Raw genomic sequence first — 12,154 nt, forward strand, 5'->3', positions numbered from 1 at the left:
TATACATCTATAAACCTATACTCAAAATACAGCATTGTACTGATAAAAAAAAAACAGTCTTTGAAGACTAGAAATTTGGTTTGTTTCATCTAAATTTCGCGCAAAGCTACACGAGGGCTATCTGCTCTAGCCGTCCCTGATTTAGCAGTGTAAGACTAGAGGGAAGACAGCTAGTCATCACTACCCACCGCCAACTCTTGGGCTACTCTTTTACCAACGAATAGTGGGATTGACCGTCACTTTATAACGCCCCCTTACCTGAAAGGGCGAGTGTGTTTGGTGTGATGGAAAATCAAACCCGCGACCCTCAGATTACGAGTGCCTTAACCACCTGGCCATGCCGGACAAAATTAGAAGTATTTGTAATGTTTTAATCACGAATAACATCGTGGTTGTCTTAAAGTTTCATGAACTGACGTCACTTAATAAGGGAAACTGTAAACATTTACATTGTAGTTTTATTTTATTTTATTTTCAAAAAAAAAATATTTAAAAACTGCTCTTATTAATGGGTCCCCAACTGGTACAGCGGTAAGTGTAGGGATTTACAACGCTAAAATCATCGGTTCGATTCCCCTCGGTAGACTGAGGAAATAGCTTGATGTGGCTTTGCTATAAGAAAACACACCCTTCCAAATGGTTTCATCTTACGTTTCCTCATTGGTCCTTATACACATTTCTATTATTAACGGTTTCATTCTACTTGTATCGTCACAGTTTCTATCAGCTACTTCTACTCTTGACAGTTTTATGTAACGTTTTCTCCTCAGGTACATCGCTAACCAGTTGATATCCGGAAGTCGTGTTATACCGGAAATATTTGATTCTGTGACCATTTTTTTCAGTGATATTGTCGGATTCACAGCATTGTCTGCCCAGTCCACTCAATGGAGGTAGGAAAAAATAAACAATTATACTTAATTTAAAGCTGTTTAAGTCCTTGTAAAAATGTGCTAAGGTATATTTTTGTTTTATTCCATATAGGAAATTGTGTGTATAGATGTTAAATAAAGTTTTTTGTATTATACGAATTATCAACAAAATATTTATATTGCATTCAAAACTAATGCTAAAATAATATCTGTGTTGTGGTTTTGGTTATAGTTTTTTCTAAAATATATCTGTATTTTAAAAATATCCCATTTCTTTACAAGACAACTCACCAGTGTGATAAATGTTGCTGTGAAATGACAGATTAAAACAAAAACTTGCAAAATTTCGAATTGTTTGTTTTTTAGCTTAAGTTTAAGTAAAACTAAATAAAGATAGATAAAAGCATAACTAACTTCTCACTTAGGTTATGAAACACAGTTTCAACCTGCAGTTGTAAAAAGTGTGAGTTTTGGTTTTGTTAGAATTCCGCTTAAAGCTATTAGAGTTCTATTTGCGCTAACAGTTTGCAATTCAATTGTCATAGACTAGAGGGTTTGGTTTGTTTTGAATTTCGCGCAAAGCTACACGAGGGCTATCTGCGCTAGCTGTACCTAATTTAGCAGGGTAAGACTAGAGGGAAGGCAGCTAGTCATCACCACCCACCGTCAACTCTTGGGCTACTTTTTTACCAATGAATAGTGAGATTGATCGTCACATTATAATACCCCCCTGGCAAAAAGGTGAGCATGTTTGATGTGATGCGATTGAGTTCCTTAACCACCTGTCGATTTCAAGCCTCAGTGTATAATAGTGGAATTCACCATCACATGTAACGCTCGCAAGGCTAAAAGGAAAGCATGCCTGTTGATGGGGATTCGAACCCGCTACGCACAGATTAACTATTGATAGTTTTGATAGACATAATTACAGAGTTATACTATGTCTGACGAGCACGTATTTCAGAAATCTATTCAGACATTACGTTACGAGCCTAAATCGAATAAATGGTCACTTAGTTGCCTCTATTAATATTTACGTTTGATCTGTTTACGTTGTTTTCACTGTAAACAAATATATAAAAATCTGTAAATGATATCATATTAATGTTATATTATGAGGCTCTACTTAAAGGCATGTCGTGTGTTTATAGCAGTTGTTCTAGAATTGAAAACATAGCTTAGGTTTACACGTATTAATTTGTTTTTAATTGTTCATAACTTTGTTTCATTACATTTAACAATAGAATAATAAACAGATAACTAGAACAATTTTTCTATACATTTTACTCCGTTTCTAGCAGACAATGAATTTAAATAGTGTACTTAAAATTCAAGAGATGGGGATAGTGTAGTTTAGTTTTATTAATAATATTACTTTATATTACTTCACATAATTGTTGATATCAAACTAGATGAAATATTCCACATGGTAAAGTATTTTTTGTTATTATAACAATAATTTTGTCCATTAATTTTACAGATAATATTTGTTTTTGTGAGCAGGTGGTAGGTGTCTTGAACGACCTGTACTCGTGTTTTGACGTCATCCTTGCTAAGCACGACGTGTACAAGGTATTGGTTAATTTATCAGACCCAAAAGAAGCAAAATACTCGTTTTGAAAATTGTAAAACTTTTAATCATAATTGAAAAGAAAATATTGTCGAGTACTTTTCGTAAATGTTTGAAATTTATTTTACTTGAATTGAAGACGTGTACATAATGTTTGTTTCTTGAATTTCGCGCAAAGCCACACAAGGATTATCTGCGCTAGCTGTCCATAATTTAGCAGTGTAAGACTAGAGCTAGTCATCACCACCCACTGCCAACTCTTGGGCTACTCTTTTACCAACGAATAGTGGGATTGACAGTCACTTTATAATGCCCCCACGGCTGAAAGTGCGAGCATGTTTGGTTGACGGGGATTCGAACCCGCGACCCTTAGATTACGAGTCCTGTGCTTTAACCACCTGGCCATGCTGGGCCTCCTATATAATGAGGGAAGAACATAAAGCATTCTTTACCTAGATTTTCTTTAAGATACAATATACTTCGTTTTGTCCATGAAACTATATATTTTTGTGATCTTCATTTTTCATCAGACTTCCAGCTATACCCAATCAATATTTTCATGTACGAAGTAATTTTATTACATTCATGGCAATATACACTTACTGTATGATATTAAGGTTTTTATATCAAGTTAGGAACAATTAATTAACTGGAAACATTCTAACTTTAAAACACAGTATGAAAAGGTTTTCATGTTTTAGTAAACATGTATTCTAGAGACAGCTGGTATGGGTATTAGAACCTTAGTTTAATTAAAGAATACATTTTTACTTCAGTTAGGTTTAGTTTATGTTATTCTTACAGTTTCGAGATATGTCAGCACGAATATACATACGATACTTGTTCCAAAATCTCATGTCTGCTGTAATTACATACGTTTAGTTTCAAGAACACTTTATTTGTGTTTTACCTATTTCTTGCATTGAGGAATTTCTGAACTGACTTCACGTCGTTAATCGTGTCAGGTTGAGACCATTGGAGATGCATACATGGTAGTGTCTGGTGCACCTGTACCGAACGGACAACAACACGCTCTTGAAATAGCCCGGATGTCGCTGAATGTGAGAGAAGCCTTGAAAAACTTTCAGGTTCGTCATCGTCCTCATGAAAGATTGACCATGAGAATTGGTGTCCATTCAGGTGAGATTGTTAATGTGTGTATAGTTATTTTTCTTTGAAGCTATACAAAAAGCTTTTAATCGATAGCCTATAATTTAATAAGTTATGAATTACGTATTACTTGAAAGTGGTTTTACCTCCCATACAGTTAACGCCAATAAATCAGACAAACAATCAGTCATGGTTTTAGGTCAATATCTGTTTATTGCTAGAATATCTTTTTCTGAAACTTAGTAACAATGTCAATTTCTACGTTGATTTATGTGTTAAACGTCATATAAACAAAGATCGTACCCACATTCCTGACCTACCAACCTGTGACTTCTGATAAAGACCGTACCCATATAACTTCCTGACCCACCAACCTGTGACTTCTGATAAAGACCGTACCCACATAACTTCCTGAACCACCAACCTGTGGCTTCTGATAAAGACCGTACCCACATAACTTCCTGACCCACCAACCTGTGACTTCTGATAAAGACCGTACCCACATAACTTCCTGAACCACCAACCTGTGGCTTCTGATAAAGACCGTACCCACATAACTTCCTGACCCACCAAACTCTGATTTCTGATAAAGAATGTACCCAAATACGTTCCTGACCCATCAATCTTCGACTTCTGATAAAGACTGTACCAACATACATTCCTGACCCACAAACCTGTGACATCGAGACTTCTTATAAAGACCGTACCCACATATCTTCCTCACCTACCAACCTGTGACTTCTGATAAAGAACGTACCCACATACGTTCCTGACCCACCAACATTGACTTCTGATAAAGAACGTACTCACATACGTTCCTAACCAACCAGTCTGTGACTTCCAGTCTTCTGATAACAGAGATTTTACCCACATACGTTCCTGACCCACCAACCTGTGACTTCTGATCCTCTCAAAGCTATTTTGTATGAGTAACACTTTACAGAAAATCCATATTTTATAAACATCTGGTTGTAGTTGGTGCCTAATACCAATTCAGAATTTAATTTAATGTATGCGGTGAAACCTACAGAACGGCAAATTATATATATTATTTTAATGAGAAGGATGTCAGGAAGTGACGTCTGAGTCGTCTACATCAGGGGTGGACAACTAATTTTTCACAGTGGCCACAACTGTGGCTGATGAAAACAACATTGGCCACACTATTATAAAAAAATTGAAAAATGTGATATTAATCAAAATAATTGTATTTCAACTAGACTTCAATGTGAAAATTGATGGGGTTTTCATCAACAAGTTTCGTGAAATTTGGCTTAATATCTCTGCTCAGTGAGCATCTTAGCTCTGCTTCTAAATTTATGTCAGTAATCCGAGATATGTATCCAGACTTGAGAAAATCTAGCTTAGAAAATGTTGACTCACACAACCATGTGGATCCAAACATGGAAAATAATATTGAAATTGCTATCTTGAAATCTGGAAGAGTCTCATCTATTAGAATAGTGAGCCACATCTTTCTGATAGAACATTTTTGTTTACCTTTTATGTGTTCTACATTTTGCGGGGTAAGAATCTCGTCTTCAGATCCACACTATCCAAAGATACAATATATGTAATTTTCTTACTGAAATTTCCTGAGTCAAGTTGAAATGGATCATGTAAAAATTCAAATATTAATTTCAAATTTTAAATTCGGAGAAACGTGATTGAAATTTTTAAGATAGATTTTTGATCCAGTTTACATAGAGATCGACTTTAGCATCAGAGAATTCATAGTCCTCATTATTTTGTAGAAAACTATTCAACTTTGCTAAATGTAGCAAACCATGCTTTGCTTTTGTCATTGTTCCGCAAGGAGGTACAGCTTCAATTGAAATTCATGAATAGACTGTGATTGCTCGCATGTTATTTTACCTCTTCACTGAAGCTTCGTATTCAAATTATTAAATTGAGCCATCATGTCGCACAGAAAGTACAAATCACACTGCTTTGACAAAGTTTCAATTTCAGGGAAATTTTCAATTTACCTTTTTCAACAAGATACTCTTTTGTTTGAGGAAATGAGGAAGTAAATCGTTCCAAGACTTTTCCTCTACTTAACTATCTTACATTTACAAAATCAGTAAGATCATCAAAATTACAGTCACTGCTTTTCTTCAAAGACTCAACAAACTGTCGATGGATGAGAGAGCTTCCACTTTTAATATAATTCATGATTTTTACAACAATGTTAATCAAATTTTTCAATTCTTCACTTTTAGACATCCGAGCACAAAAGTTTCCTGATGCAAAATGCAATAGAAAGATGGCGGAGTGGACTTCATATTATTTTCAGTTAAATATTACTTCAAAAGAGATACCAGTCCTAATTTCGCTTCAGTCATGGCGGGAGCACCGTCTGTTGTGACAAAAACCAGTTTTTTTAAAAATCTAGATTGAATTTTTTTGACATTTCAAGAAATTTTTCAAAGATGTTTTTTCCACATGTTCGATCTCAAGACAAAACACACACTAGCTTATTATTTGTTTCAATCATTACAAATTTCAACTTCCAACTTTCATTAAATTCTCGTGTCACGTTTTTCCATTCACGCGCCATTTCCATTTCTTCAGTGACGACAGAACCAATTAAATTATCTTTATTTTCTGAGTGTCCACCATTATCTGGATTCTTTTGTTTTCGAGTTATCCACTTATTCATATTATGGGATTTAAAAAATATATTTAAACACTTGAAAGTTGCACAGTAAAAATATGTTTACAGGCGCATGCAAAACAACGCACACTCAATAACAAACATCTAAACCAGACTGACGTAACAAAATGCACGGAGTCTGTGGTAGTGATGAAGCGCGCGACAGCGAAGCAGTACAGTTGCTATTTACCAAATTTGCTATGAACAAAAAATAAATGATGAAAAAAGCTGATTCCTAAACTCAAGTTGGCTACAATTGTGTTATTTACTGGCCACATGTAACCAATTGCCATGGAGTTGCCCACCTCTGGTCTACATTATTGTTTGTTACTTGATAAATCTGAAACAAAGTTTCCATAAATCTAAAGTCCTGTCTCCTTCAAAACACCAGAAGTAATTTATACTAATATAAATGAAAGATATATTTCTTTCCATAACGGATACAATAAATATCTTACAGGAATTATTTAGATCGAATATTTGTTTGAACAGAGTCATGAACAACAAACATTTTAGAATTAACAGAATTGCAGACTGAGAACTCACTACCATAAAGCTATTAAGATATTTCTAACTAATATTTAGAATTATTCCGTGTTCCAGCTTATCATGTGTACATATCAAACACAATACTCAGTGAACTCACTATTTTTCAGGACCTTGTGCTGCAGGAGTGGTTGGACTAAAGAGGCCCAGGTACTGTTTATTTGGAGACACAGTAAACACAGCAGCTCTTATGGAATCGAGTGGAGAAGGTAGAAATAACACACTTTACGTCACCATCTATAATTATTAATTCATATCTGAAGTTTTTTACTACACTTAGTTATCTTCTCTTCTTACTAATATACTAAATTATCATCTCTTCTTTTCACTATACTTAATTATCATCTCTTCTTTTTACTATACTTAATTATCATCTCTTCTTTTCACTATACTTGATTATCATCTCTTCTCTTCACTATACTTAATTATCATATCTTCTTTTCACTATACTTAATTATCATATCTTCTTATTATTACACTAAATTATCATATCTTCTTTTCACTATACTTAATTATCATATCTTCTTTTCACTATACTTAATTATCATATCTTCTTATTATTACACTAAATTATCATATCTTCTTTTTACTATACTTAATTATCATCTCTTCTTTTTACTATACTTAATTATTCTCTTTTCTTATTATTATACTTAATTATCATCTCTTCCACCTCATTATAAAATGTATCATTAAATTTTTATATTAAATAAATTTATAATTTATTCTAAACTTTACTGCTGTTTTAAACGTAGTTAATATGAAGATATCTTTATTAGTATGTCAGTCAGTCCACAAACACACGTAGTTGTTTATATAAGTACAACTAAACTAGGAATCGACTCAACTGTTTATTTATACACATAGTTGATACAAATTAACTAATACAGAAATATAGGTTCTTTATCCTTACGTAGTGACTTAAGTGTCTTTAACTAATCGTTACCTTCGATGTAAAATCACGATATTTTACAACTTACTGATATAAAAGTAGACTTCAGTTTCTAAACCAAATGTTATCGTAATAAGATTTAACTTTTCACAGAAATGAAAATCCACATCAGTTCTGAAACAAAAAGAATTTTGGATGAGTTTGGTACATTTTACATGTCACTTCGTGGTGAAACTGAGTTAAAGGTGAGTTTCATCAAGAATTTATGTTTATTCTCTATTTAATTAATTATAAACATGTTTATTTCAAGATACATTATGATTAATACCCGAATATAGCAACAAAATTGAACCTAATTATTCTCAAAGTAGTATGTTTAAAAAAAACTTCTTTATAGAGTGTAGAGATAAACATATTACTATGGTGAATATATTAAGTTTTATATTTTTCAGTCCTGACAAAGACTAACAAATAACTTATGTTCCTGTAAGCTTACTAAATAAGTGTTGCAGAGATAAAACGTCGTACTCTAAACCTAACGTTAGTTTGGGATATATATATATATTTATGACGTGTTAAATTTAACTTTAAGAACAATCTATAGATTTTAAATTAAGATTTAATTAACGAACTTGTCTTAAACATTTATTCCACCCAATGAATAAGAACTATTTGTTTTATCGATGTTTATTCTCAGTAAATAAAGAGAATAATGGGCTGTTTTTAATAACCTTTTATTAAATTATTTAAACCATAACTGTGTTGATCGTTAAAAAATGTGTAAAGTTTATTAACAATTAACTAATTACTTCTTTATTATTAATATTTTATAAAAATACGTAAGTGTTGAGGTCGTTAACGAAATTCTCAACTCTTCTTTCCGAAAATTAATTCATTAGTGATTTGGTAAAAGCTTTCAAAAGCATATTTATAGCATTATCAGACTTTCACTTGCTACAAATATTAAACTATAAGCAGATGACTCTACTTAGATAACTCTATTGGCGTTTTTATTATTTGCATGAATTTTCGTTCAACTTTTACCTCAGTTTATTTCTAGAAAGAATAGGTAATCATGTGAATTGAACTATAGGTTTCTTATTTCAGTGGCCACCTTTAGATAGGAATTAAAAAAGAAAAAAATATTCGCTGCAAGGTTTAGAAGTTTCGCTTCAATATGAAGATAGTTTACGTTATACGTGACAGTTTTATAGTCCTAGTCATTGCTTTGGCTATCGATAATACCGGTATTGTAATAAATCAACTGTTCACAACTAAGTGGAATTACTTTAACATATGATCTAACATGAAGTTACAAAACATTACATTTATGTACACATATCTTCTTCTAACAGGGAAAAGGTCTGGTCCGGTCTTACTGGTTGGAAAAACATATCGAATATTACCTTGATGAGTGTGAATCCATGGAAACGTTGAATGGAACAAAAATAATAAATCCTTTTACTTAAAACATACAGAAAAGCATGTAAACCTGATGTCAATCTAGAAGTTTCTTAGAGTAACTATATATGACCTGTAATAGAACAGTAAAACAGCAATCTAATGTTTTCACTGATTTATGTAATTTCTCGTTTCTGTGGGAAGTTTAATAAAGTGGTTTAAGCACGTGCATTGGTTTATTTGAATTTATAACTTTAAATGAGAAGCTGATATACAAAGGCTTCTTCAGTTGATACTTTGAGGCAACGTTTCACTTGGTAGTTAAAAATATACGATAATTTGGAAATGGACCAGAGACCAATGAGAATCAAAAATCAACACAGCTCCACCAATGGAGGAAGAGATAACGAAAGTCATCACAAGACTCATGAGCAGAAGGACAACAAGTCCTTGTCAACTTAGTTGTGTTTGTTTTGCGCTAGTCGCCCCTAATTTAGCAGTGAAAGACTAGAGGGAAGACAGCTAGTCATCAACCACCCACCGCCAACTCTTGGGCTACATTATAACGTCCCCACGGCTGGTAGTGTGAGCATGTTTGGTGTGACGGGCTCGCGACCCTCAGATTACGAGTCGAATGCCTTAACCACCTAACCATGCCAGACTTCAACTCAGTGTAGAGCTGTTGAAAATATATTAGAAGATGATGTGGACATTCTTTTTTCCAATCTTCAACAAGTAAGTAACCACAAAGACACAGCATCAGAATGGACCAAGAACACAATAACAAAGGAAGGATCTTTAACGGACTTTTACAACTGGTGAGTCGCCACCATTCTGTCTCATTAGAATCTCTAAGATTATTATCAAGTGGTTTTTCGCTGTATTTTATGGGTTTCTGATAAAGGAACAGGTAAAAAGAAACCTCTTTCAGACATTGACAAGATAAACTATGTTCCATACAATCCATTAACTACCGTGAAAGCATCGTATTTCGCAGATGTATCAAAAAAAAACATTAAGAATAATACTGATGAAGCAAGAGTCTAATCCAGACTAGTGTGTGAATCACAAACAGATCATTAGAATAACTTAATTCAGGGTCTTGGTTTCTTCCCCAGAAGATGTAGAAAGAAAAGCAACACGGGTATTTTGGCTACAAACAACTCTCCAAGAAAGAACTGTTCTTTCTAACAAACCAGAAGGGCAGGAAAACCATCATGTCTGGAATAAGAAAGAAACACATGAAGGACCTTCTTCGTTATGAAAGTGATGACACCCTCAAGATGGATTCAAAAAAGTAAGACAAATATAGGTGTTCAAATACAGGAATGCATAGAACAGGAGGGGCATAATTCCAATAGCTAACGATCACCGGCAGGGGAAATTTCGCGTTATTGCCTTATTTGCTTTCACCCATGTTGTCGTTATAATGTTTCGGCCAATCCCATTATTCGTTGGTAAAATAGTAGCTTAGTAGTTCGCGGTGAGTGGTGATAACTAGTACCTTTCTTCTAGTCTTAAACTGCTATATTAGGAGCGACTAGTGCAGATAGCCCTGATGTACCTTTGGGCGAAATTTAAAATAAAACACAATCTCTACATAAGAACATTACGGTAAGTGTCAAAAACCGTATTCTAACACACTATAATGTCTCCCGCTTATACAGCGGTATGTCTATGGATTTACAACGCTAAAATCAGGGGTTCGATTCCCGTCGGTGGGCTCAGCAGATATCCCGATGTGGCTCTGCAATAAGAAAACAGACAGACACAAACATACTATAAAAATATATAAATCAAATAAAAACCTGTCTGCTATTTTGGCCTAAACATCTATTAAGCCAATGGGCTTGTGAAACAACCAGGGACGTTTGGATACTGTAGTTCACACCACACGCGACTTACTGGTTTAAATTATAAGTGGATATATGTTAAACCAGAGCTTCAAACTTTAGTTAACTGAGTTTTAGATAGGCAGTAGGTTTATTAAGTTGTATGTTTAATAATAAGTGGATTTATTATTACTAAATGATAGGTTTATTAAGAAGTAGGTTTACTAACTAGCAGGTTTATTAAGTGGTAGGTTACCTGTGAATTACAACTAATCTCTTTACAACTAAATGAATGTTAAGTGATATAAGGCACATGTAATTCAAAATATAAAATCAAAGCCTGACGTACTGCTTTACGTGTGTTGGTATTGTTTATTGGATTTTACAATATAAGAATTTTTTGTATTCTATACTTTCAATGTTTACAATTAAATACAAAGCCTGCACCAACTACACGTCTTTCATCATGTAGTGAAGAGTTCCAATCCAAAGCATGTCTAATCTCTACAATAGAATGACTTGTTATTCACCTGTCACCATAACTGTTATGACATGTTATTCAAAAACATTCCTATACCACTATATACTTGGTTCTTCCAAAACCAATCCCACGATGTGACTAATTCAGTAACATAAGATGAAGAAACTATCAAGTCAAGATTAGAAATTACAAATGAAAAGATGTCACGATCAGTTCAAGATTATTTATACGATGAAATATTGAACAAGTAGATATTCATTCTAGTGTCCATTTTAAATTATAGTTCTTACAACATTAAATAAACTTCCGGTTGAGAAACGTAATGAATATCAGGCTTCAATAGTACCCTTCATTTCGTAATGAGGCCCTACACGGCCAGGTGGTTAAGACACTCGACTCGTAATCCGAGGGTCGCGGGTTCGAATTCCCAACATGCCAAACATGCCCGCCTTTTCAGCCAGGTCAATCACACTATTTGTTGATAAAAGAGTAGCCCAAGAGTTGGCAGTGAATGGTGATGACTAGCTGCCTTGTCTCTAGTCTTACATTACTAAATTAGGGACGTCTAGCGCAGATAGCCCTCGTTTAGCTTTGCGTTGAAACCAAACCAAACCATTTCGTTATGAAATGAAGAAATAAAAAGGTGTGATATTAATTCCAAATGGATAAAATGCTCTTGATAAAATAAACTTAAAAAAACTTTACCGAAGAAATCTTCTCTACATCAAATGATGTGTGTAAGTTAACCAAGAAATCTTCTCTACATCAAATGATGTGTGAAAGTTAACCAAGAA

At 33.8% G+C, this 12,154-nt stretch overlaps 1 protein-coding gene across 1 annotated transcript in view; it reads left to right on the forward strand.

Annotated features, from left to right (window-relative positions):
* Positions 1 to 9,509, forward strand: part of LOC143248188 (atrial natriuretic peptide receptor 1-like) — a 65,605-nt gene extending 56,096 nt beyond the window's left edge. Inside the window, exons 18-23 of the mRNA XM_076496620.1 lie at positions 771 to 893; positions 2,973 to 3,003; positions 3,408 to 3,582; positions 6,865 to 6,963; positions 7,800 to 7,891; positions 9,369 to 9,509. Coding sequence (XP_076352735.1) covers positions 771 to 893; positions 2,973 to 3,003; positions 3,408 to 3,582; positions 6,865 to 6,963; positions 7,800 to 7,891; positions 9,369 to 9,509 — 661 coding nt within the window. The remainder of the gene's footprint in view (positions 1 to 770; positions 894 to 2,972; positions 3,004 to 3,407; positions 3,583 to 6,864; positions 6,964 to 7,799; positions 7,892 to 9,368) is intronic.
* Positions 9,510 to 12,154: the final 2,645 nt, after the last annotated feature.

This window comes from Tachypleus tridentatus, chromosome 4, assembly GCF_004210375.1.
Source record: "Tachypleus tridentatus isolate NWPU-2018 chromosome 4, ASM421037v1, whole genome shotgun sequence".
Classification (NCBI taxonomy): domain Eukaryota; kingdom Metazoa; phylum Arthropoda; class Merostomata; order Xiphosura; family Limulidae; genus Tachypleus; species Tachypleus tridentatus.